At 46.7% G+C, this 22,343-nt stretch overlaps 7 protein-coding genes across 10 annotated transcripts; 4 read left to right on the forward strand and 3 right to left on the reverse strand.

Annotated features, from left to right (window-relative positions):
• Positions 1-67: 67 nt before the first annotated feature.
• On the reverse strand, positions 68-7,135 carry LOC6617805 (polycomb protein Sfmbt). Of its 3 annotated transcripts, none has more exons than XM_032713897.1 (8): positions 7,046-7,135; positions 6,078-6,362; positions 4,810-5,689; positions 3,026-4,324; positions 2,709-2,958; positions 2,134-2,645; positions 1,780-2,063; positions 68-1,190 (listed from the first exon to the last, which is right to left on the reverse strand). In XM_032713897.1, exons 2-8 carry the CDS (start codon positions 6,222-6,224, stop codon positions 858-860), a joined length of 3,705 nt encoding a protein of 1,234 aa, XP_032569788.1. In that variant the 5' UTR covers positions 6,225-6,362; positions 7,046-7,135; the 3' UTR covers positions 68-857. The 3 variants fall into 3 exon arrangements, with proteins under 3 accessions (XP_032569788.1, XP_002042117.1, XP_032569789.1); XM_002042081.2 differs by having other exon boundaries at positions 1,711-2,063; XM_032713898.1 differs by lacking the exons at positions 4,810-5,689; positions 7,046-7,135 and having other exon boundaries at positions 1,711-2,063; positions 6,078-6,156.
• Positions 6,544-7,379, forward strand: LOC116800392. Its single transcript, XM_032715056.1, has 2 exons — positions 6,544-7,100; positions 7,191-7,379. Exons 1-2 carry the CDS (start codon positions 6,969-6,971, stop codon positions 7,377-7,379), a joined length of 321 nt encoding a protein of 106 aa, XP_032570947.1. The 5' UTR covers positions 6,544-6,968.
• A 188-nt stretch (positions 7,380-7,567) lies between these two features.
• On the forward strand, positions 7,568-9,395 carry LOC6617807 (sorting nexin-29). Its single transcript, XM_002042083.2, has one exon. The coding sequence runs from the start codon at positions 7,659-7,661 to the stop codon at positions 9,222-9,224; it is 1,566 nt and encodes a 521-aa protein (XP_002042119.2). The 5' UTR covers positions 7,568-7,658; the 3' UTR covers positions 9,225-9,395.
• Positions 9,396-9,882: 487 nt separating this feature from the next.
• LOC6617808 (UDP-N-acetylglucosamine--dolichyl-phosphate N-acetylglucosaminephosphotransferase) lies at positions 9,883-13,950 on the forward strand. The gene is made up of 5 exons (XM_002042084.2): positions 9,883-10,028; positions 10,088-10,229; positions 10,292-10,505; positions 10,574-10,808; positions 13,284-13,950. The coding sequence occupies exons 1-5, from the start codon at positions 9,883-9,885 to the stop codon at positions 13,774-13,776; spliced, it is 1,230 nt and encodes a 409-aa protein (XP_002042120.1). The 3' UTR covers positions 13,777-13,950.
• LOC6617809 (beta-1,4-mannosyl-glycoprotein 4-beta-N-acetylglucosaminyltransferase) lies at positions 10,810-13,044 on the reverse strand. The gene has a single exon (XM_002042085.2). It carries the CDS (start codon positions 12,860-12,862, stop codon positions 11,399-11,401), a length of 1,464 nt encoding a protein of 487 aa, XP_002042121.1. The 5' UTR covers positions 12,863-13,044; the 3' UTR covers positions 10,810-11,398.
• Positions 13,947-15,284, forward strand: LOC6617810 (radial spoke head 1 homolog). Its single transcript, XM_002042086.2, has 2 exons — positions 13,947-14,040; positions 14,215-15,284. The coding sequence occupies exons 1-2, from the start codon at positions 13,966-13,968 to the stop codon at positions 15,172-15,174; spliced, it is 1,035 nt and encodes a 344-aa protein (XP_002042122.1). The 5' UTR covers positions 13,947-13,965; the 3' UTR covers positions 15,175-15,284.
• A 39-nt stretch (positions 15,285-15,323) lies between these two features.
• On the reverse strand, positions 15,324-22,268 carry LOC6617811. Of its 2 annotated transcripts, none has more exons than XM_002042087.2 (5): positions 22,177-22,268; positions 17,876-19,921; positions 17,360-17,652; positions 16,663-17,294; positions 15,324-16,598 (listed from the first exon to the last, which is right to left on the reverse strand). In XM_002042087.2, the coding sequence occupies exons 2-5, from the start codon at positions 19,874-19,876 to the stop codon at positions 15,757-15,759; spliced, it is 3,768 nt and encodes a 1,255-aa protein (XP_002042123.1). In that variant the 5' UTR covers positions 19,877-19,921; positions 22,177-22,268; the 3' UTR covers positions 15,324-15,756. The 2 variants fall into 2 exon arrangements, with proteins under 2 accessions (XP_002042123.1, XP_032571934.1); XM_032716043.1 differs by having other exon boundaries at positions 17,876-19,937; positions 22,177-22,239.
• Positions 22,269-22,343: the final 75 nt, after the last annotated feature.

Genomic DNA, 22,343 nt, shown 5'->3' on the forward strand with positions numbered 1-22,343 from the left:
ATTGTAAAGCACACATTTCAAACCCAAAGAAAACCAACACATATAGAAGTCGGCGATTTTTCAATACTTGCAATTTTGAATTCGGTTTTATTAAAGTATTTTGACATTAGCTGGTACCTTAGAGATATCTAAATACATATTTTATCATTAAGGTTGCCTTCTTCAAAAGTTTGCCTTACACCAATAATGCCCTCCTTGCAGGGATGTGGGACACCGGAACGAAATTAACCGAAGGAGAGAGCGGCTGGTTAATCGTGGATCTTACGGACTAGGAGCGACTTGCAATCGCTCGGTTTACGACTGAAAGTTGAGGACATGCTGCCTGGATTGTTTGCTTGCGCTTGCTTCTATATAAAATATGATATTCCTGGGTCCTATATAATCGGTGACGGCTTTTTTTATGTACAATTTACAAGCCCATGCTATGCAATCTCCATATATTTAAGTGAATACATGGTGTTGCATGCATTGTTATTATTTTTATAAAAATATGCGTGATTTAAAAAAAGTCACTGTCCCCAATTCAATGATCTTTATACAATTGTTGATATATAGAACTCTGACTGATATAACATGAGCGTACGGCTAAGATCTACGGTTTACAATGTAATCGGTATAAAATAACGCGCTGTGAGACTTGAGTTAGTTATACAATTGTATCATGAATGGTTGATCCATTCTAGGCAACGTTTGTGTTTCGATTTCCAGTGCTAACAAAATACTTCAATATCTATATATATATATATATATATTATATATGCATACGTACTAGTGTACACGTATAAAAGTGTGTGTGTTTGTCTGTTTTCTATCGGTGATAACTTTCGTTTCGCTTTGAAAAAACTAAAATCCGCGCACTATAAAAACGGAGATTTGTTGGTCTTGTGGGATCTGGCTCTGCCTGGATTAACCTTGCACTTAAGCTGTGCAATAAGGTCGGAGATTTTCAGTGCTGGGCCCACCTTCATGCCCAAAAGTGGCATGATATCGTCCTTGGTTAGCTGCAGGAGTCGCTTTCCATCGATCTTGTTCCGGCTGAAGGTGTCACAGTGGGCTGTGCAATCGTTCACCCGCAAGAACTGGGATACGTCGTACACGTTCCATGTATCCGGCACCAGGTCCAAGTGAGGTTCACTCGAATCGATGTCGGCCAGACGCGGAATGTACTTATTATTCGTCGCAGAGGAGTTCTACAGTGGGGTAAACAAACAAGGATGTAATTAGTAAACATATAATGTTGCATTGCATTATGGGTTGATGATGGAACAATTGGATGTCGGTGTGTTGGGGCTGTTGCAAGTACCAAAAATAACAGTGCGTAAATTAAATTATATACAAATTGGCGTTTTATGAACGATTTCGGTTATATACATTTATGCAGAAGTGTTACGGAGCTTTAGCACAGTGGTTTAGGTTGGGAAAGACAATCTATTTTATATGAAATAAAAAAAAACTTAAGCCAAACGACAAACTTGGATTAATATGGATTATTTTGGTAAATAAGCGGATATTTCTATTTTCAACGAAAAGCAAATAAATTAAAGGAGAATTCAATGTTCCTTTGAATAAAGTTCAATTAATTTTTTAAAACGAAAACCACTATGCTCTTTGGACCTCCCGTTTAGATGCATGAGCTGGACTTCAGGCGGGCAAGCAGGCTGGCTGGCTAGATGGATGACTCTACGCACTATTATTCCGCTAAGTACTCACCGCAATGTAGCTAGTGGCTTTGCGGCCCACAGTTGGTGGCGCAGGAGATTTAGTAGTAGATTTCTTTACCGTTTTGTTACTGCCCGTGGCGAGTGTTACCAGTGAGGCGGAGCCACTTCCGCTGCCCGATCCAGCGATCAGATCACTGGAGGACTGTGTCGTCGACTGCTCGGAGATGTGGCTGGTGCTTCCGTCTCCATCGCCGTCCGCATCGGGATCCTCCTCGTCGCCCTCCTCCTCGGGCTGATTGTTCTCGTAAAAGGCAGCATTGTGATGCTCCGGCTTTAGCTCCAGTTTGATGCTCAGCTTGGGTAAGTGCGGCGTCGTCTTGAGCGCAATTGTACGCGATTTGACTGGAATAACGATTGAAGATGCATTAGTTATTAATAATGACATACAGGAATTTCAATGCCTTAGACTCACCCGACTGAGTGTTATTATCGGTTGGAGTTTTGCCTCCCGCTGCTCCCTTCTTGGGCTTTCGCTTTCGCTGGATTTTGGGCTTTGGTGCCGGTTTCGGGGCCTGCTGATGTGCTACTCTCGGTGGGCCTTCTAGCTTATGATTCACCAATACACACCATCCGACTGGATATATATCGGCCGATTCGCAATCCAACCACTGGTCGTACTCATCCGTCCATCCATCAAAGTGAACCTTGAGTAGTCGACCCACCACTCGCGCCACTGTGGCCACGCAGACGAGTCGGGGATCCATGAGATCTGCACACTCCAGACTCATACCCACCTCGAATCCATGGTCGGGAATAATCCGATGAAATAGATGCTGGCCAGCGGCTACGGCTCCCGTGTCGCGGAGGTAACCCTCCCAGGTGAATGTACGAGAGTCGTAGCCGTTCGGTGGGGTAACCGAAATAGTGTTGACGGAACAAAATCCAGCTGGAAAGATACATGGACTCTTTTCATGGTAACAGAACCTAAAAAAATACAACAGAAGCAATTTAGATTTGCCGACTTTAAATGAAGCCTTTAAAGCTCACCAATCCGACCCTGAGGCATCCGGTTGATAGGAATCAATGCGTATCATCATGTATCCGAACTTGAGAACCGCCATCACTGTGGCCGGGCATATGGATGATAGATTGAGAGGATCCACAGCTTCCAGCTTCATGCCCTCCACAAAGCTATTGGTTTTGCCGTCACTGTAGTATTCGTCGAAGGTGAAGTTCATCTTGAACAACTCAATTGTGGCGTCGTCCTCATGAACCTCGATCATGGCTTCGCGACCAGCTGAAAGTGGAAAAGTTACGAAAAATTTTATTTAAAAACAGAAAAAGGTAGACGTGAATATTATTACCCAACATGCGCTCCAGATAGTCCTGCGGGGCAGCCAGATTATGGCCCACGGTGGTCGCCCAGCCGACTGGATGGATGATGGGCGAGTCCTCGTGACACCAAAAGCCATCGTCGGAATCGAAGTAGCGCAGGAAGAGGCGCTTTCCCACGATCTTGGTGACGGTGGCCAGGCGTACCTGCGAAATGCGATCCTTGTCCACGCACTCGAGATTCAGGCCAAGACGGAAGCGCGACTGGAGGCTGTCGTTGATTTTGTTGTAAAAGTTGGAGGGAAGTGTGCGTGCTCCGGATAAGCGTCCCACCAGAAAGTCCTTCCAGTCCTTGTACTTGTGCTCGATGGTGCGGGGCGGGATTAATGGCTTGCCCCGAGTGGCGCACCAACCCACCGAATGCACCTCGGCATTGCAGAGGTTCACCCAGAAGTCGTGCGAGTCCGTATCGAAACCCTCGTAGCTCATTAAGGCCTTATAGCCCTTGATTTCCAGGATGGTGGCCACCCAAAACGAGGTAGGAGTCTGACCCGGTTGGATCACTTCGATGCTATCGCAATCTGTGTTTTCCACTTCCACCTTCATGCCCACGCCCAAATTGTCCCATACCTCGCAACCGGGTGCATGAGGAAAACATGTGACGGGTGCCGCATTGAAGTTCTCCTTGCTAAGGCGGGGCAACCAGTCGTAGGAGTGTGTGGGATCGTACATCCGCCGCCGAATGCTGATTATCTTCTCCATTTGCGGACACGGTACGGGAAGGCGCTCGTACTTGGGTATTTGCGGCAGGTCATCCTGTGGGTAGATGTCCTTAAAGAATCGCAAGGCCTTGGGCGTGGGAGCTGCGCTCAGATAAGAATTCGGTGTGGATGCACCCTCCTCGGTGATGCCCGGAGCTGTGGCATCGCCCACTGCTCCGCCGTTTAACGCAGCAATTGTTTCATCTGCTGCCATTTGTACATTATTGGCAGCTGCGTCGCCGCCCAGCGACATGGGTTCGCCGAAGCTATTCAACTGGGTAATCTTCGATTGATCCGTAATGCGAAAACGATAATTGGCATTCTTAATGTGCGCCGCATGCAGATCGAGCTCAATATCCGACTGCGACTGTTGCTGACCGCCAGGCAAATCGGCTGACTCCGAACCCGCTCCAGGATCCGGTGAACTAGTGGTTGCCTGGTCTCCCTCCATCTTAGTGTTAAGTACCAACGAATATAGCTCGCCTCGGGCGCAGGCCATGCTGCAAAAACGTCGCGATTTTGTGTAGAATGTGTGCTTCACTCCAATGGCGCCACAACGTTTACAGACAGCTGTGGAAGAAGAAAATACGAATCGTTTAAATGCATGTTAATATAAACGTAAATTTCGTTCATTCATTTAAGTGCTATCGTGGTATACAAACCCAAATTCTTGCAAAATAAACCCAAAACCATAAAGATAAGTGAAACTAAAAGTAGGATTTAAACTAAAAAGCTTGAAAATGAATATCGTGTAGAGTGGATCGATTGCAGATTTACAGGGAGGGTGGCTTTCATTGTTTAAATAACCGAATAATTACTTATTACTTAGAAATAAATAACTATTTACTTTGTGAAATACATAAGCAAGACTTGAAAGATTGTAAATACAAGGCACAGGCTTTTGGAATTTTAGATAAGTTCAATGCACATTAAACTGAGGATGTTTAATGTTATATGATTTCAACTAAGACCTCTACCACTTATCGTTACTTTAAGCTATACACTCGCAATGTTCTAATTAAGAATCGACCCACTCTAGTGCACAGCAACCTTACCCATGCCATCTTTCTGTATGGGGATCACCGAAGGGTCAATGTTGCCCCTGTAGGCGATGGGTGTCTTCAGCACCAGTCCTGGCCTGTTAACGGGCTCGATCTTGCGCGTCTTGCGCTGTGATCGCAATGCGGAGGACGTGGAGGCACTGCAGCTGGCGGTAGTTGCGGTGGAATTGGCTCCCTTGGCCGTACTATAGGTGCGCTGCATTTGCTTGCTGGAGCTAACGCACGGTGTTTCAGTGCTGACCATTATGTTGCCAAAGGCATTGCCATTGAGCGTACCCATCGCAGGGGCCAGGGTTGTGCCCAGCAACTTGTGGTGCAGCAGGCCATCGGGCAGTGGAACCAAAAGATCGTGCTCGACTCCAGGGACGCTTAAGCCTCCGGGCATCTGTGCCATGCAGGAGGAGGAGGACTGCGAAATGTCCTTATCGGAGGAGGTCATGAAGTCGGTGCCATCGTACGAATTATTGTCCTCGTTCATCATCACAAAGTCGTCGATATTGATAATCTCCTGCTTGGGCTCCAACTCGGATCCATTATCATCAAAGTTATTGTCCATCGTACCGTACACTTGATCGTCATCGTCCACGACCGCCTCGCCCACACCCACGCCCATTAGACCACCGCCGTGCGTGGCCATGCCAACCATGCCGTTGTCCACATCGTTATCCATTGCCTCCGCATAGTTCTGGAAGACTGCTGCCGCCGCCGACTGCTGGAGCAGTTGCTGCTGCAGGCCGCCCATGTGGGCAAATCCGTACAGGTTGTTCGAGTTGGTGGCAATCAGGGTGCCCGGCTGTACACCCAGTGCCGCAGCAGCCGCCGCCGCTTGACCAGTGAAATCTCCCCCCATTAGGCTCATCATCGGATTCATGTCCTTTTTTTGAGCATTGTGGGTTTTGGAGATTGGAGGTGGTTCGGGTTGAGGTTCGACCATTGGTTATGTGTGTTTTTGTGTCGAGATTTAAATTGTAACCAATATATAAATCAAAGAAAAGAAAGTAGAAGAAATAAGTAAACAAATTCCAATTGTTTTTAACTGAGACAGACAAAAAAGATAGTTTGGAAATTTGGCCAATCCCCAAGGAGTACACGTTAAAACCTAAAGAATTTGGGTTTGTTTCCGACTCCGAGGACTATCAAATATAATGAAGTGCCTTAGTTAGACACGTATCTCGTTTTCGCGATGCTCATTTGATAGCATTTTATATTTATTAGTCTTCGAATTGAGAGATTGGCTTCTGAATCAAACCGTCTGCACTCACCAAAGTTGGCTGATGGGCGGAGAGGTCCTCCATGACAGAGAGTCCAACAGTGGGATGACCCAGCAGAGTGGCCGCATCCTCCAGTGTAATGCGCTCCGAGTTGTACTGACTACTCATCCACATCATGCGCAGCTCCGTTGGATTCATTTTAAGCGAATGATGCTATCGATTCCGGATTGGTCAGTATGGGAAAAGCATTTATGGGACAATTTTCTGGGTTCTCTTCAAAAAGTATTAGTTTCTATTGCTGCGTGTCGCGTTCCTTGTTCTTCCAACTCGCATTGACTGCAAAACAAACATATTGAAATAGTTTACTATTTTGAAATATTAAAAATTGGCCAAGATGGGGCGAGTTTGAAACGTGAATCCCTATTTATTCCTACCTTTAAAATTGCGTACTTATTTACTTAGTACTTTTTTAGTTGTGTGTTAATTCGGATTGTTAAAAGATTATGTTTTTAATATTCAAAAATCTTAAAAACTTATTAGAAGCTTATTGCTAATCTTGCTGCAATTTTATGGACAATGTATAGGATGCTCCCGGTTTGTTTGGTTACGGATAGCTCCTGGAACCGGCGAATGTTCCGGCCATATGGGCTGTAAATCCTGACCGAATTCCAGTGTTCCTCGTTGTCCGTTTTGTTTGCCTCCTTCTGTTCCCTTTTTCCTTTTTTTTGATACTTTTTTCTTTTCTACACGCAGCTGCTGCGCGGAGAGGGAAGGGCACGGAGATGCGATTGAAGCCTGTCGTTACGGTCGGAATTTCGGCGCAATCTTTGGCGGCGTCGCCGCGTGAAGTTTCACACAACTACCCACTGAATACAGTTCGAGCATATATCCGATTTATCCAAATTTTTGGTTATATTTCATGGGTTCAATAATGAAAAGTCAATGAAGCGTTTGCGCAGACAGCGAACGCGAACACAAAAGAAAATGCACGATGTTGCTGCCCCTGGCTGCAAACTTACACTTTTGCACGTTCGACGCGTTCTGGTTGGGTTTCCCCAGTTGCTAGCACTTGCGGTATGACATATTATTGGAACTTTAATCGTTTAACAATGGTTTTTTTAGAGATTTTTGTGTGCTAACTTCTTTCGCATTTGCGCCGTGCAGGGATGGCAATTAAGAGCCAGGGCTACACAGTCGCACCACAGCGTTTTGGCATTATTTTGCCCGCTAAATCGTCAGGGCTGTACAAGTGGTCGCGTTCAGCGAGAACTAATAAAGAGTGATTTTTCACTAAGCGGTTATGTTATCGATAATTGTTGTACCTTGGTTACCTATATGAATTGGAGAAATTAAACGCATTCAGTTATAAATAGTATGTTTTGATAATGCAATCTATAATTTCATAATTTTTTAGGTACTATAAAATTTTTTCAAATAATTTTATTATTTTAATAAATCACTTAATGCTGAGTCACAGACACTTAAAATTATTAATCGGTGTGCTGAATGCGCCTATTCCAACGCTTACCAACACTGTTTGGCTTGTTTTGTTGTCAAGGAACCAGTGTTGGCACACAGCCGAGTGAGAAAAATGAGTAGAAAATAATATTAGTTGAATAATAGCCACAAATAATGCCAGAAAATGCATCCAGCTCGATGCCCACAGAGGCGGGCTTCCGGAGCATGCGCAGCCAACTGGCGGGCAGCACCTTTGGCCAACGGCGCGAGGACATCTTTCGCCGTCTCCAGGAAAGTGCGCATCAAATCACACAGAAGTTCAGTGGCAAAGAACTTGCCACTGAGCGGGATGAATCTGTTCAGGAACTGTGCGAATCCCTCGAGGAGCTAATGTCCTACGGACTTAGACAAACGGCCAGCACTTCCTCCTTCAGTGCCGCCAGCTTCATCCAGAACATGCAGGAGATGGTGTCCGGAAATGCGGGCGGAGGCAGCAACAACAATGACGCCACTTTCTGGGAATTCTGCCAGACGCATTTGACGCCCCACGAACGTCAGAGGTATATGGACCTCAAGCAGATCTGGACGAATGTGGGCAGAGGACGTGCCTTCATACGCGCCACACTGAACGAGAAGCGATTGCATAGCCATGTCCTCACCTGGCTGAGCGACGAGAAGCAACTGCATCGATTTTACACACCTTGGTCACTGCTGCTCAACGATGAGGCGGCCAAGAAGCTGCCAGAGATCATAGACTCTCTCAGTGATGTACTGTTCGCCCTCAATGTGGACACCACAGAGCTTAATGCACCCAGGAGATCGACGCCAAGTGTTCAAGCCGTCAAAGAGGAACCAATTATATTCACCACCAGTCCAGTGCCGGTGGTGGGACGCCAAAAAAGACCTGGTATTGCAGTGGAACGTCCCATTGAGTGCGTCAGCTCCACAGAGGATTTACTGGGTGCCCTAAAGCCCATCGAGTCGGTGGAGGTCCAGCAAATTCTCTCCAAGGAATTCATCGAACAGGAATTAGCCCAGCCACAGGAAGAAGTCAACTTGGGTCCCTTCGACCCCATTGAACCCGAGCTGGAGTTTCTCAAGACTCCCTTGCCAGACATTGGCGCGCATGTTGGAGAGTCAGAGCTCTACGAAGACCGGAGCGACACCTCCTCGCAGTGGAGCAAGTCCTCCTCCTCTGCCAACTGCTTGGCTAACAGCCAACAGCAAGCGGCGCTGGAGGAGCATGTCAACCAGCTAAACGAAAGATGCGCCCTACTGGAAACCCGTGTGGCGGAGCTTAGTCTACAAAATCGCCTGCTCATCCAAAGGCTGACCAAACATTTTGAGGAGACCGGCATCGACCCCAGCTCATCGCTGTGCTCCAATTTCCTGATAACCATTCCGTACGTAAAGCTGGCAAAGTCGCAACGATCTGGTTCCCACTACACTTACGAGGTTCACATCACGATGAGGCAGCGTTTGGAGCACTGGACGTTTTTCAGACGCTACAGCGAGTTCAACAAGCTGCACAAGTCACTGCTTAAGACCCATCCGGTGGTCAGTGCCGTGGAGTTTCCACCAAAGAAGCATTTCGGCAACATGAACCTGATCTTCGTGGAGGAACGCCGCCAGCAGCTGCAGATCTATCTGCTCAATCTGGTGGAGACCTTGCCGCAGGTGGAGGCCTGCAAGTCGAAGGCGGAGCTGCAAAAGGTCTTCCCCTTCTTCAGGGATAGGTAGAAATCTTTACTGAATCTAAGTTAACCAGGGAAGCTCGAAAAGAACAAGTATTCGCAACATATTTTATCTATTTTGTTGTAGATATCTTTATCTATATGTGTAATAACGGAGTTGGTCCAAGTGCTGTAATCATTGATATTAAATAAAGATAAGCCTTTTATATCTAATAAAGTGTTTTTACTTTCTTTAAATTTTTAACGAGTCTCTTTTAATCTCTTGATTTTAGAAATACTATAACATGTTCTAACTTTGATACGTAAGCGAAATTAAATTGAGATTCTCGACGACTACAAAAATTAATAACTAGTTTTACTATGGTAGATAAAATTAAATTGAATTAATTTGTGGTATTTTTATTTATGAATAATTTAAATTAGTAAACTAAAATCAGCTGGTACAGCCCAAGGTACGGGCACACTAGCCGCCGAACAGCTGAGTTTGTTGTTATCAGCAATTTGAGATTCAATTGCGTGTACTTTATTTTTTGTCGGCGTAATTGATTTCTGCAACATGATCGAGTGATCGGCTGGTTATCCACGGCCTCTAACCCCATTGAAGCAGCGCACTCCGTACGCGTGACTCCGGCACATTTGCTGTGAACAGAGCAGTACCAGCTAATTGAATTAGTGCAGCGGAAGGTGGATTTTCAAGGCCGACCATGTCGGGAGTCGCCATAGCCATCAATGCGGCCATTTCGGGCGCCGCCTACTGCATGACAGTGCGGATGATACCCCGCTTCCGCGAGATGTTCATCAAGGCCAATCTCTTTGGCAGAGATCTGTGCAAGAAGGACAAGCCGCAGGTGTAAGTTGGCGCTTTTTTGTCTTGTAGGTGTTCTAACTGGAACTATTCCTAAACTCTAGACCTGAATCCTTTGGCGTGCTGATTGGCTGTGTGTTCCTGGTGTCCTTGTTTCTGTTCATACCGATTCCCTTCGCCTTCGATGAGGCAGCTGCCACGGACGCGATTACTGGAGGCAAACCCGATACCTTTCCACATGATAAGGTAGCTATCTAATTGATAGATGTTTATGTGCGCCACCTTATCGACTGTTATTCCCCGCATAGTTCGTGGAATTGATTGCCGCCCTTCTGTCCATTTGCTGCATGATCTTCCTGGGCTTCGCCGATGACGTTCTCGACCTGCGATGGCGCCACAAGCTTCTGTTGCCCACCATCGCCACGTTGCCGCTGCTAATGGTCTACTATGTCAACTATAACTCCACGACGGTCATCATGCCCAACTTTGCGAGAAATCTGTTTGGGACCTCCTTGAATATAGGTAGCTATAGTTCCCAAGAAACGGAAATCTCTCAATCAAGAGATGACACCTATTTTGATTTCTTCAAGGTGCCCTGTACTACGTCTTCATGGGCATGTTGGCGGTATTCTGCACAAATGCCATCAACATCCTGGCGGGCATCAATGGCCTGGAGGTGGGGCAATCCTTGATAATTGCGGGCTCCATTCTGGTCTTCAATGTCATCGAACTGTTGCTCGGTCACCAGGTGGATTCGCATATATTCTCCATTTACTTCATGCTGCCTTTCCTGGCCACCACCCTTGCGCTTTGGAAGTTCAACAAGTGAGTATTCCAATGGATTTTTATTTTTATAAATACTGAATTGATCTGGAAGGTCAACAAATTTTCGTCTAATTATAATTAGGGTACGTTAGTAATAAACTAATAACACAAATCACGCTTCAAAATTGTAACCAAAACTAAATTCGCTTAAATTTGCTTGCCTTCTGATAATTGGTATCAATATTTAAAGTAAATCTAAAAAGCTTTCCCATACAGATCGTGTGTGTTATATCTTAAAAATAATGCTCAATTACGATCAACCCAATTCACAACTTTTTCCAGCAAATTTGAGACTTCTCTCAGTTGGTTGCATCGACTTCCTCTCATAAATTCATTGTTTAGTTCTGGTTTTTCTTATCACAGATGGCGGGTCTGTCTGTCCTGTCTGCTGAGATACTAAATTTGGAATTCACCTGGCCAAAAACACAGAAGGGCATTCGCATGAGTGGATTAGGCAGAGTATGATATGATGATTATGAGATTGTTAGACTTTGATGGGGACTCAAAAGCAGGCACATATAAATATATATTCGTAGGTTTATGCTGGTTCGATAGGATGCCATGCCCAAGTCAAACTTCGGCAGGCGTAGTTAGTCTTCGTCCTGCAGATCTTCCAGGACGTCCACATCGTATAGGTTCACCAGCAGCTGGCCGTACTGGCTGCTGTGCTGGAGCGCCTCCTCTGGAGCGAAATACTTCTCGCTCTGCTCCCGCAAGCGGTGCAGCTGTGTGGCGCCATCGATGTGAACTCCATTGGCTATCAATTGCTGCATGTAGTTGGCATCGATGTGGGCATTGCGGGTATCGTTGGGTAACTTTACTGGCAGCTTTCGGTGGTTGGAGCTCTGCAGCAGGAGCACAATCTGCTCGGGGGGCAGGCACAGCTCGCAGTTCCAGCCGCCGTAGTGGTTGAGATCGCCCAGTGTGCTGCTCGCCAACCGGTGCAGGCGGTGGGCATCCAGTTGGGCACTGTGCAGGTGCCCCAAGGAACTTATCACCCCATTTAGGAGGGTCTTCTTCGGATGCTGCCAGTAGAATCCATACACATTGTACTTCAAACGGAATTTCAGCGGCAGCACATCCTTGGCATAGTACTTTAGAAACTTGAGAGCTGCTGGCGCGTAGACCGTTCCACTGTCCCCGTGGAGCAGAAGATCCTGCGCCTGCATTTGGACACCACATTGCTGCCACAGCTGCCGTCTGAAGTGACTGTAGGCCATTGAGCTGCTGCAGTTGCTCTCGGAGGAGCAGCGAAGTAGTGTGTAGCTCGTTTGGCTGCCCAGCATGCTCTCCAGACTCCGCTCCTTGCTGCCGTTGCTCACATAGTATATAAGAAAGTAGTCAACAACCTCGATGAGCGCTCGAATTTGCAGCTCCAAGAGCTCCAGACTTAGGTGGTCCCAGGCGCCCAGTTCCAGCATATAGAACAGGCGGTGCAGGGAAGTAGAACTGGCCTCGACCAGTTGAAGCGGTGTGCTTCCGCCTCGTTTACTGGCCCGATTGGAGGTCATCAGTGCTCGCCATATGATCTCCGGCTGGCCGCAATCTCTGCCGTGCCAGCCACTTTCACATCTGCACTGCGGCGGCGCCATCAGATAGTCCACATCGTTGAGCCGCTGGCTCTCATTGATGGTACCCTCGCGATAGCACCAGAGGTTTGGGGTTAGACCCATTTCCGCGTCCACATAGGCGGGCACGTTGTAGTCGGGCAGGTGGGATTCGTTCAGTCGTTCCGGTTTCATTTGGTAAAAGTCCCTGTCGTAGCGGTTCACATTCTCCTGCTGATGCGGACAGTGGGTTCCGCCCACAAGGGCCATTTTCTCTATAGGGGCTTCACCGCTGGCCACGAAGTTCACCCGTCCGCCAAGCTGGTCCATTGCACCGCGCTGCTGTGACTCCTGGCCACGACTCATCTGCAGCAGCCATATGCAGCCGATAAATCCCACCTGCAGCACCAGCACCAACCAGAGCACCAGCTTCTTGGTGATGGCCAGCCGTCCAACCCCGGCTACCGGTGTCTGGTTGTAGGTGGCCAGGATTGTGCTTCTCACCATGGTCACTGGTTCACTTTCTGCAGTTTATCCTGCTCATTCCGTTTCGTTTTTTCGTACTTTTCACGCTTTTCTTTCGCTGGCAAACACGCCCAAAAATTTTACGGCACCCCTCAACTCCCCCGCACAGCTGACGCAAATGTCCTCAGTCAGCTGTTCGCCGTTGCAGTTGTAATCTGGCTGTTTTGCTTCGATGGGCCTTACAACACTGGTTGTTACTGTTATCGGATTATTAAGGATATTATTTGAAACTTAAATATACGTTATAATCTCTTATCGTTATCTTAAATTTAATAATTATCATTTTCAAAAAATAAACCTTATATGTGATAAAACTAGGATGATAATGTAAAATCCTATTTTTTTTACTCCTTTTGACTAACTTTTGGTTTGTAATATAATTTCTGTCTTACCTATTTTTCAGATATCCATCGCAGGTGTTTGTTGGGGACACCTACTGCTACTTTGCCGGCATGACTTTCGCCGTGGTTGGCATCCTGGGCCACTTCAGCAAGACGCTGCTGCTCTTTTTTCTGCCGCAGATCCTAAATTTCCTGTACTCCACGCCGCAGCTGTTCCACTTTGTGCCATGTCCGCGTCACCGGCTGCCCAAGTACGACAGCAAGACGGATCTGCTCCACATCAGCACCACGGAGTTCCGCCTGGATGATCTCAATGCTCCGGGTCGCCTGATGGTCACAGTATTGCGGAACTTGCGACTGATTAGCTGGCATACCAAAGCGGACGGAGTTGTAAGGACCAACAACTTTACGCTCATTAACTTCGTCCTCGTCGTTTTCGGACCTGTCCACGAGCGAGTGGTCACCCAGATGTTGATGGGTTTCCAGGTGCTGTGCACACTGATTGCCCTGACCATACGATATCCCCTGGCCAACTACTTCTATGCGAAAACGTAGCCCTCGATACCATGATTCTTCGATTCTGATATTTATTGTAGTAAGCCTTTGCTAAGTTAACTATACAAACAGAATACATTTATTTAATGCCTACACAAAATATTTCCCGAACATAATTCGTAAGTAAAAATCTGTACTTCACTCGGCAATAAAGAACCGAAAGGAGCAAGTTAACTCAAAATCATCACCATGGCCATGAGCGAAATGTCCGAGGAGGACCTGTCGGCGCCCGAGGAAGAGGAGGATTTGGGACCCAATATAGGCGTAAGTTCCCAAATGCATGAGTTTCGTTGTAGCACTTTATGTGCTTTGAGTTCTTCCTACTTCAAAAGAAATAACTTTTTTATGGCGTAACTTTAATCTAAACATTCTAGTAACCGTTTTGAGTTAGCAAGGAGCTCAATTTAAACAAATATCTATAATAATCCTCCATCCCAGCTCTACATAGGCGGTCGAAATGCTGCAGGACAGAGACAAGGTAGAGGTTGGGCCATCCTGCCCAACGGAGATCAGTATGATGGGAACTACAGGAAGGGTCGCCGTCACGGCATCGGGGTGTACGTGTTCAAGGATGGATCACGGTACTACGGACAGTATCGCTGCGGGAAGCGTTGTGGGCGCGGCATCTTCATCTATCCGGACGGATCCGTGTACGAGGGCAACTGGCGAAAGAACTTGAAGCACGGCAAGGGGCGGTACAAGTATGTGAATGGGGACAACTATTCGGGTGACTGGTTCAAGGGTCAGCGTCATGGGGTGGGCATCTATCACTTTAACAGCGGAACGGATGGCTGCTGCCTGTCCGTCAGAATGAAGGCCACCTGGAACAGCAACATGCGAACGGGTCCCTTTGAGCTGTATATCGGCAATGAGGACAAGTGCACAATACTTCATGGAATTTGGGATTCCCTGTACCCGAGTGGACCGGCCGTGTTTAGCTTCAACAATCGATACCTCCTGCTGGGCTATTTCCTGCCCGCCAGTTACAACATGAAGGCGATCAGCAACGAAGACGAGATGGAGGACGCCGAGGAGCGCTTGGAGGACGAGATGGGTGAAGCGGAGCCAATGGAACCAACACTATGGTTCGCCCAGGAGATGGCCGTGTATGACTTTTCGTTGCTGCCACAGGAGCCAGTGCCTCTGGCCATTTCCGACTCCGAGCTGTCCGTCTGCTCGCTCTCCACGGAGCCGAGCATGCGCAGCGAGGAGAAGATCAGTTGGTATGGAGAGGGTGAGGAGGCCGAGGGCGAGGAGGGCGGCGAGATGGAGTGCTTCCCATGCGAGTGCGATCTCACCGATGTCAGCGAGGTGGAGACGGAGAGCGAGGTGTGCAAAATCGACGCCAATCCATGCTGCATTGAGATCCTCAAGCAACCAGAATGTCCAGATCCATAGGAATGTAGCTACTATTCCACATGCATTTGTTATTGTTATTTTATGTTGCCTGCAAATGAAAGAATATATCAGTATATCTGAAAAAAAAAATATTTATATTAACTCGGTGGCCGTAGAATGATTTAATCTTGGAATTAAGAATTCGCCAATTGATATATGTTATGGTTTATTTGTTATATACGCTTTTATTTTCATACAGTTCAATTAAAATTTGTCAGTTTCACTTTAAAATACGCCTTGCACTTTACAGTTTTGATGCTTTAAACTCGTTATGTAATGAAATCACAAATGGGGGCTCTTTTCAAGTTTTATTGACGTGATACCTCAGCGATGGAATCCAGTGGTGAATTGATCTCAATTTTAAATTCATTAAGCTTGGTTTTTGATCAGCTCATCGGTCGGTGTAATCGTATGACTTGTTCCGATATACATATATATTTCCTAATGTTCAGCACTTGAATTTCTGTGTTTTGCTAATTAACTCTAAGTTTAATTATTGTTGTCCGCCCTACCATCGTAGCGTAACCATTAACATTAACTTCATTTGCAGATGCGTTACTAATGTTTAATTTAAAAAAATCTCTAAGTGCTGGCATGGTCAGGCTTGGGGGGAGTAGATGGTAATGAGGCGGCATTTCCCAGCTTGCTGCTGACCTGGCAGACGTCGCCGCAACTGGCGGCCAAACTGTTGGACTCACAACTGGACTCGGACGGTGGAGTCTCGCTATTCCCTGCGTCGCCCTCCTGTTCCGCTTTGCACAACGACGCCGTGCCGCATTCGTCCAGGATAATGTTCAGTTTCTCCGTCCTCATCGCAGGAGCAACGGAAGAGGTCAGCGAAGTACTCTCCACCGGGTTGAGGCGAAGCATTTGGTAGGGTGCTTCGCCCTCCTTCTGCAGCTCATGCAGTGTGCTACCATCTCGCTGTTTGGAAACCTTATAAATGGCCGGACATGACTTTGAGCTCTTCACATCGTTCAAGTCCTTCAGTTCGGGCATCCCCAGTGCTTTTCCGCTGATCTTTCTAAGCGGATGCATCTCCTGCTCCTGATTATTGTCCTCCACGCTGATGAACTGCGATAGAGCCCCTGCTGCCGTCAAAGCCGCCGCCTGGCTACTGCTGCTGGCGCCTTCAGGATTCATATAGAGCATGGGGGCATTGTAAAGCAATAGCTGGGGTTCCATTTTGAAATCGTGCTCCAACTGCTTTTGCTGATCCAGATTCTCATCAATGTAGTTGATGTGGATGGGGGAGGTCTGCAGGTTAAGTTGCGAGCTATGCAGCAAGTCATCGTCTGGTGGGGTATAGTAAAGCGACGGCTTGCTTGCTGAGTAATTAGCAGATAGGCGCGCCTTAATTTTTTGTATGTGCAGCTCCTTGGAGCCACCAAAGTCCATTTGGCCTTTGAAGTAGCAGTCTATGTCTGTTGAACAAAAAGAAGTGCCTTTAATATAAACACGACAACATGGTGTTTTGTTATATTTTACCCTCGGCAATGTCTTCCTCACATCGTCCGCGACAATTCTCAAAGTAGAAACTAGGAAGGTTCTCCAGCACCTTGTTCAGCGTCTGCTGTTGGTATTTGTATCCCTCGCGGAGGCGCAATACCTGATGCGCACTAAACTTCCGGATTTTGTTCCTTTGGAAGACGTAGTTTTCCCGCACCCAGCTCAACTGGCCTGTGGAGTAGTCGCGCACCTTCTTCACCTGATCGTAGTATTGGTCCTTCAGCGTGGTCAGATGATTCGAGCCTATGTCGCGGAACTCGCGAATATGCTTGGCCTGGCTGGTGTAGCTGCTCTGGATCCACTCCACCTGCTGGGCGCAGTTCTCCCGGATGCGGTGCACCTGCTGCGTGTAGTTCTCTCTCAGCCTCTCCAATTGCTGGCTCTTGTAGGTCTCGATGCTGTCCAGCATAGCGTATATTTGGCGTTTGCGCGGTGACTTCTTCTTTCGATTGACGCAGCAATAGAAGCGATTACAGATGCCCCAGCGTGACAGGCAGCTCCTCAATCCCTGCACAATCAGTGTTAGCAGCAGGAATGCGGTAGCCAGAGCAGTGCCAAACAGAATGCTACCGATTTTAACTCGGTAGAACACAATGGGATCGATGTACAGTCTGCGAGAGAAGGAAAAAACCATTTTAATTCTTATTTAAACATAACAGTTGCCATTTAGTCCTACCGTAATCCTGCCGAGGCTTTGCCCATCACATTGAAGGCATAACAAGTGTAGAGGCCACTGTCAATTCTTGAAATATTGTGCACCAGCAGCGATCCGTTCTCCACCAGCACCACACGTCGCCCCACTAGACTATTCTGGCGTGTCCAGTTCAACGACTGAATGTAGCTCTCGTCCATCAGAGCAGCTAGCTCCTGGGCACTCGGTGGCTGGTGAGCATCCTCCTTGCTGTCGATGATGATCGGCCGCTTGTCAGGATCAGCATGGTGGCGTAAAATCTTATTGCGTGGTGTTACCTGATGGAGGGTAAACGATTAACTCTGTGCCTCATAAAGAAATTCATGGAAGAATAATACATTTAGTCACCTCTAGGAAAGCTAAAGGATTAACTATTAAAAGGGCATAAGTTCCAATATCATGTGATATTTAAATATATAAAAATGTGCTATGCTATATGAACACATACTCCTTAACTAACACGATAAACTCTAAATATGAGTACAATACAAGGATACTCACCCAGATGATGTCCGGCACTGGGCTCCCTGAAATCTGGCACTCCAGCTTGGCGGTGGAGAGAAGCTTGTGCATCTTTGGCTCGGAGAACTGCACCACCGAGGGCACTGAGCAGTTGAGATTGCTTAGCACGCGGAGCATATCGCCGCGATAACCATACTGACACTTGAGCGCATCGATTTGATGGTCGATACTCTCGTACGAGTCCAGTGGAGTCTGGTTGGGACTGCCATTGCTATTGTTCTGTGCCTGGGGCAGTTGGTGGCGCAGACTAGTGCTGGTATTCGCCAGCCAGGCAGTCAGCCAATACATGCTGCAGTCGCACTGATACTCGTTGCCCAATATATTAAGGTAGTGCAGCTGTCTGAGCTCTTTGATATTTTCGGGCAGCGATCCCAAGCTATTGCCACGCACACTGAGTCGCTGCAATCGCGACAGCCCTGAGATCTGGGTGGGCAGCTGCAGCAATCCGTTCTCGGCCAGCAGCAGCTCCCTTATATTCGGAGTATTGGCGAACAAGGTGGCGGGTAAATGCGTTAGTTTCCGGTTCTGCTGCACGGAAAGGTAGCGCAAACGATGGAGCACTTGCGGATCCACAAGGGACTCGTCATAGCGCGATATCCAGTTGGAGAACTGCTCTATGGGCGTCTCATCTATGCGCAGCAGCACCAGTGAGCGCTGTCTCTGAAACAGGCCACTGGGCAGCTGCTTGAACTGGTTCCGACTGAGATCCAACTGCCTGAGGGCATGCAGCGACTGGAAGATGATGGATGACAGCAGGGTCAGGTTGTTGCCGGACACGTTCAGGGCGAGCAGGTGATCCAGAGACTCGAACGCCTTTCGATCGATGACGGACAGAGAATTTTGGCTAAGGTCCAACTGACGCAGCTCGCGCAGACTGTACAGACTATGCTTGCCGATGGACTTAAGCTGATTTCGCTGCAGGTGCAGCTGACGCAGCTGCCCGTTGCGGGCAAAGAAGTTGTCCGGAAAGGAAAGCAGGCGGTTGTCGCTGAGGTCCAGCACTTGGAGGTCGGCTGCCGTTTGGAAGAGCATAAATGGCAGGACGCTCAGCCGGTTTCCGGATAGATAGAGGCGCTCCAGCTTCAGGGCTCCAACAAATATGTCCCGTGGAAGCTCCGTCAACAAGTTCTGGCTGAGATTCAGCATGCGCAATTCGCTTAGCTCGCCCAGGAAGCGCGGCGGTAGGTCGGTCAGTTCGCCTCTGTCCAAGTGCAGCTCCTGCAGTTGCTTCATGTGCTGCAGGTTTAGCAGGCTGCAATTGCTCAGTCGATTACCGCTCATCTTAAGTACTTTTACGCGCCGCACGGCCAGCGGAATGGCCCAATGAAGGCACTCCAGGCGATTCTCGGCGAGATTCAGCCGTTCCATATACTCAAAGGAGTGCGGCTGGCGGGTGAAGAGCTCCCTGAGCGTTTCATCTTTAAGTTCACTACTCTGCCAGCTGAATTCCTTCAGACTTTCGAGCTGCGGCAGCTTCAGGGGATTACTGCGATCCGCAGGTACATGGGCCAGCATTAGCTGGTTGTAATTAATGTGTGAGCTTCGCTGGGAGAGCAGCTCCTGGTTAACACGCCTCAGGTTCACATCCTCGCAGCTAAGCTTAAAAACATTGCCCGTGGGATCGACGTTACCGACCGAAGGAAGTTCATGCTCCTCCACCTCTACGCTCTCAGATCCGGCGTCCGCCGCATCCAGCCACAGACCCTCATCTCTGTCACTATCATCTAGATCCGAGTCGACGGCATGGCCAACGAACGGCAGGTGGAACTTGTAGCCCAGCAGTGAGAACTCGTGCTCCTGCCAGGTCCTTATCCTGGGCCTGATCTGTGGACGATGTTGCTGCGCGATTTGGGCCAGGTACGCCTCGGCACTGCTGTATGTGGCCAGACAGTGGATGCTGTCGCCACTGATGGCCGTTGCGGCGTTGAGCACGACAAACAAGGCACACAATATCAGGGAAATCTTCGATATTGCTTCCATTTTTCAGTATGTAATCTCAAATATTTGTACGGTCGCATAGTACACCTGTAAGATAAGAGGGCTTTCAGAATATTATTGATTACTAAAATAATAATTTCATATTTTGTTATAGCCAACTATGTACAAGCAATCTTGATGTTTGTGGATGTCTGCTCACTAATTTGAACCAATTTAGGTTTTTGGTCATTATTGATTTTCGCTTTTACCCTTCGGGAGCCCAAAAAATGTGTTGCAACTTTCATTTCAGCGGGAGAAGGGAAAAGTGTGACTGGGCAATGGACAAAATCAATAAGTTAGGTAAATAATATAAATAAAACGGTGGTCTAAAGGAGGCGGAGGACGCGCAGTCCAGTTGCGTGTCCAAATGGCGACGCACAGAAATGTGTGGAACCGTAAAGTGAGGGAACTTTTGTAGCATTCTTTTAATAATGCATTATAAAATGTCTGTCTGGATGTGGACGAGTTTCCACTTCTCCAACGACAGATTTCCATTCGCACGCAATGAAGATTAAGAACTTTAAGGCATGCAAGGAACTAAAAAGTTATTATAATGTAGAAGTTTTAATGGAAACACTTAACAAAAAAGTTGGTAGATTAAGCGAATACTTTAGGTGAAAATTTGATTGTTTTTGATAAAAAGGAACATTAAATCTTGCTATAAATTGTTTTGCTCAATTATTTTCTATTGCTTTAAATCTAAGGTTTTAGAGGTCTTAAAGTACTCGTCAAGTTTTATTGAGATAAATGGTGAGGAAAACAAACGTAATCCGCAACGCTGTGAATCAGCAAGTGGCCATTATAAGTTAGCATATATTTTAATTTTCCTTAATACCGCCGCATGCATTTGTTTATAAACAGAAATATCGAATGAATTGCCGCCCAGCAACCACAACCTGCACCAACAAAGCAATTACGTACAGTATACAGTATACTTCAGTTGCCAAGATTATTACTCAATGGCTTTGGGATAAAAAGTCGCGAGAACTATAAAATAATTCATTGTATAATACAGCCCATGTCTCGATTGACTGACCCGATGCCACGTCGAATATATATACACATATATATAGAATATGGAAGGCGTAAAGCTTTTCTATTTGTTGATAAATTGACAACGGTTGGTGGTGGCCAAAAGCTTGGGGAAAGGTTGGGGAAAAGCTGATAAGAGCAAATGAGCCCATAAAACTGATAAGCCGGCACTTTGCGAAAAGTGATCAAGATGGATGGTCGCAGGGGTATTTCACTTAATCTCAGTTCCCAAAGAGCTTGATTCGCTAAGTAAATATGACTGTTGATGGCGAATATTCAACACACAAGCAGAAATCTGGCCAAAACGAATGCAAACAACAAAAATAACGAAAAACCGATACAAAAATAGCCCAGCACACAGACGTAAAAAAAAACGAAATACACATGCAAAAATATGGCTAAAAAAGTGCCACGAATCTAAGACAATAATTAAATTATGTATGTACGTTTGCCTCGCAGAACGAGAAAGTAGTTGCCAAATTGGAGTGGTGCTGGTGCTACCAATAAATTAGACTAATCAGCTCATATGCCAGTTAGCTGTATATTTTTTACATTACTTTAAATGTCAATTTCGCTGAGCCAAAGAATAGGAGCAGCCCAAAAGAGACGGAGATAGAGTGGGTTGCATAATCTGTCATGGAATCCGAGCTCAAAACAACCTTTTAACTGGGTATACAGTGCGGGTACATAATGTACATGCGATACCTACACACAGACACACGCACACACTTGCAACACATGGTGACATGTGAAAAGCCGCTAATGAGTCGTGCTGACAGTAAAACGGCCAATTAGCCGAGATTCCCTGCTGCCCGCAAGTGGAATCATTCACCAAAATTAAGATTTCCTTGCCGTTCCGCCCACTCTCATAATTCATTCATCGCTTTTCGCCTCCTTTTTACCTTGGAAAAACTCATCTGAAGTGAGTGTGTGCGTATGTGAGCATATACATATGTAAAATATGTATGTAATGCGCAAGGTGTTGCAGCTTAAGATGTTACCAAGGGCAACGATTTGAGGCTCTGATTCGGATTTAAATCGAGAAATAACGGAAATCGAGAAATAACGGAAATAACCGAAACTTCTGGTTTCGCATTTTTTCACCCTTTGTGCCAAAGGCAGCCGTTTCAGCTACGCACACACTCGCATCTGTCGAAAGTTTGAACTTTTCACTGGGCTACATAGAATGTAATATCTCTCTTTTTTATCCCCATATGTTAGTCACTCAATAATTATGGCTTTTGTGGCATATTGTTTAATTATTATCTCACCGTTGTTTATATTCTCTGCATCTTTTCGCGTCTTTTTTCGTCTGGCTTGCAGTGTGACCGCAAAAGATCCGTTGAAGCATACTCATACGCATTAGAAGGTAGTCAGAAAAGGCGCTTGAAATATACCAAAAGCCAGTGCTGTGCAGTGGTAAAATATAATATATTTA

Source organism: Drosophila sechellia, chromosome 2L (genome assembly GCF_004382195.2).
Source record: "Drosophila sechellia strain sech25 chromosome 2L, ASM438219v1, whole genome shotgun sequence".
NCBI classification, from domain to species: domain Eukaryota; kingdom Metazoa; phylum Arthropoda; class Insecta; order Diptera; family Drosophilidae; genus Drosophila; species Drosophila sechellia.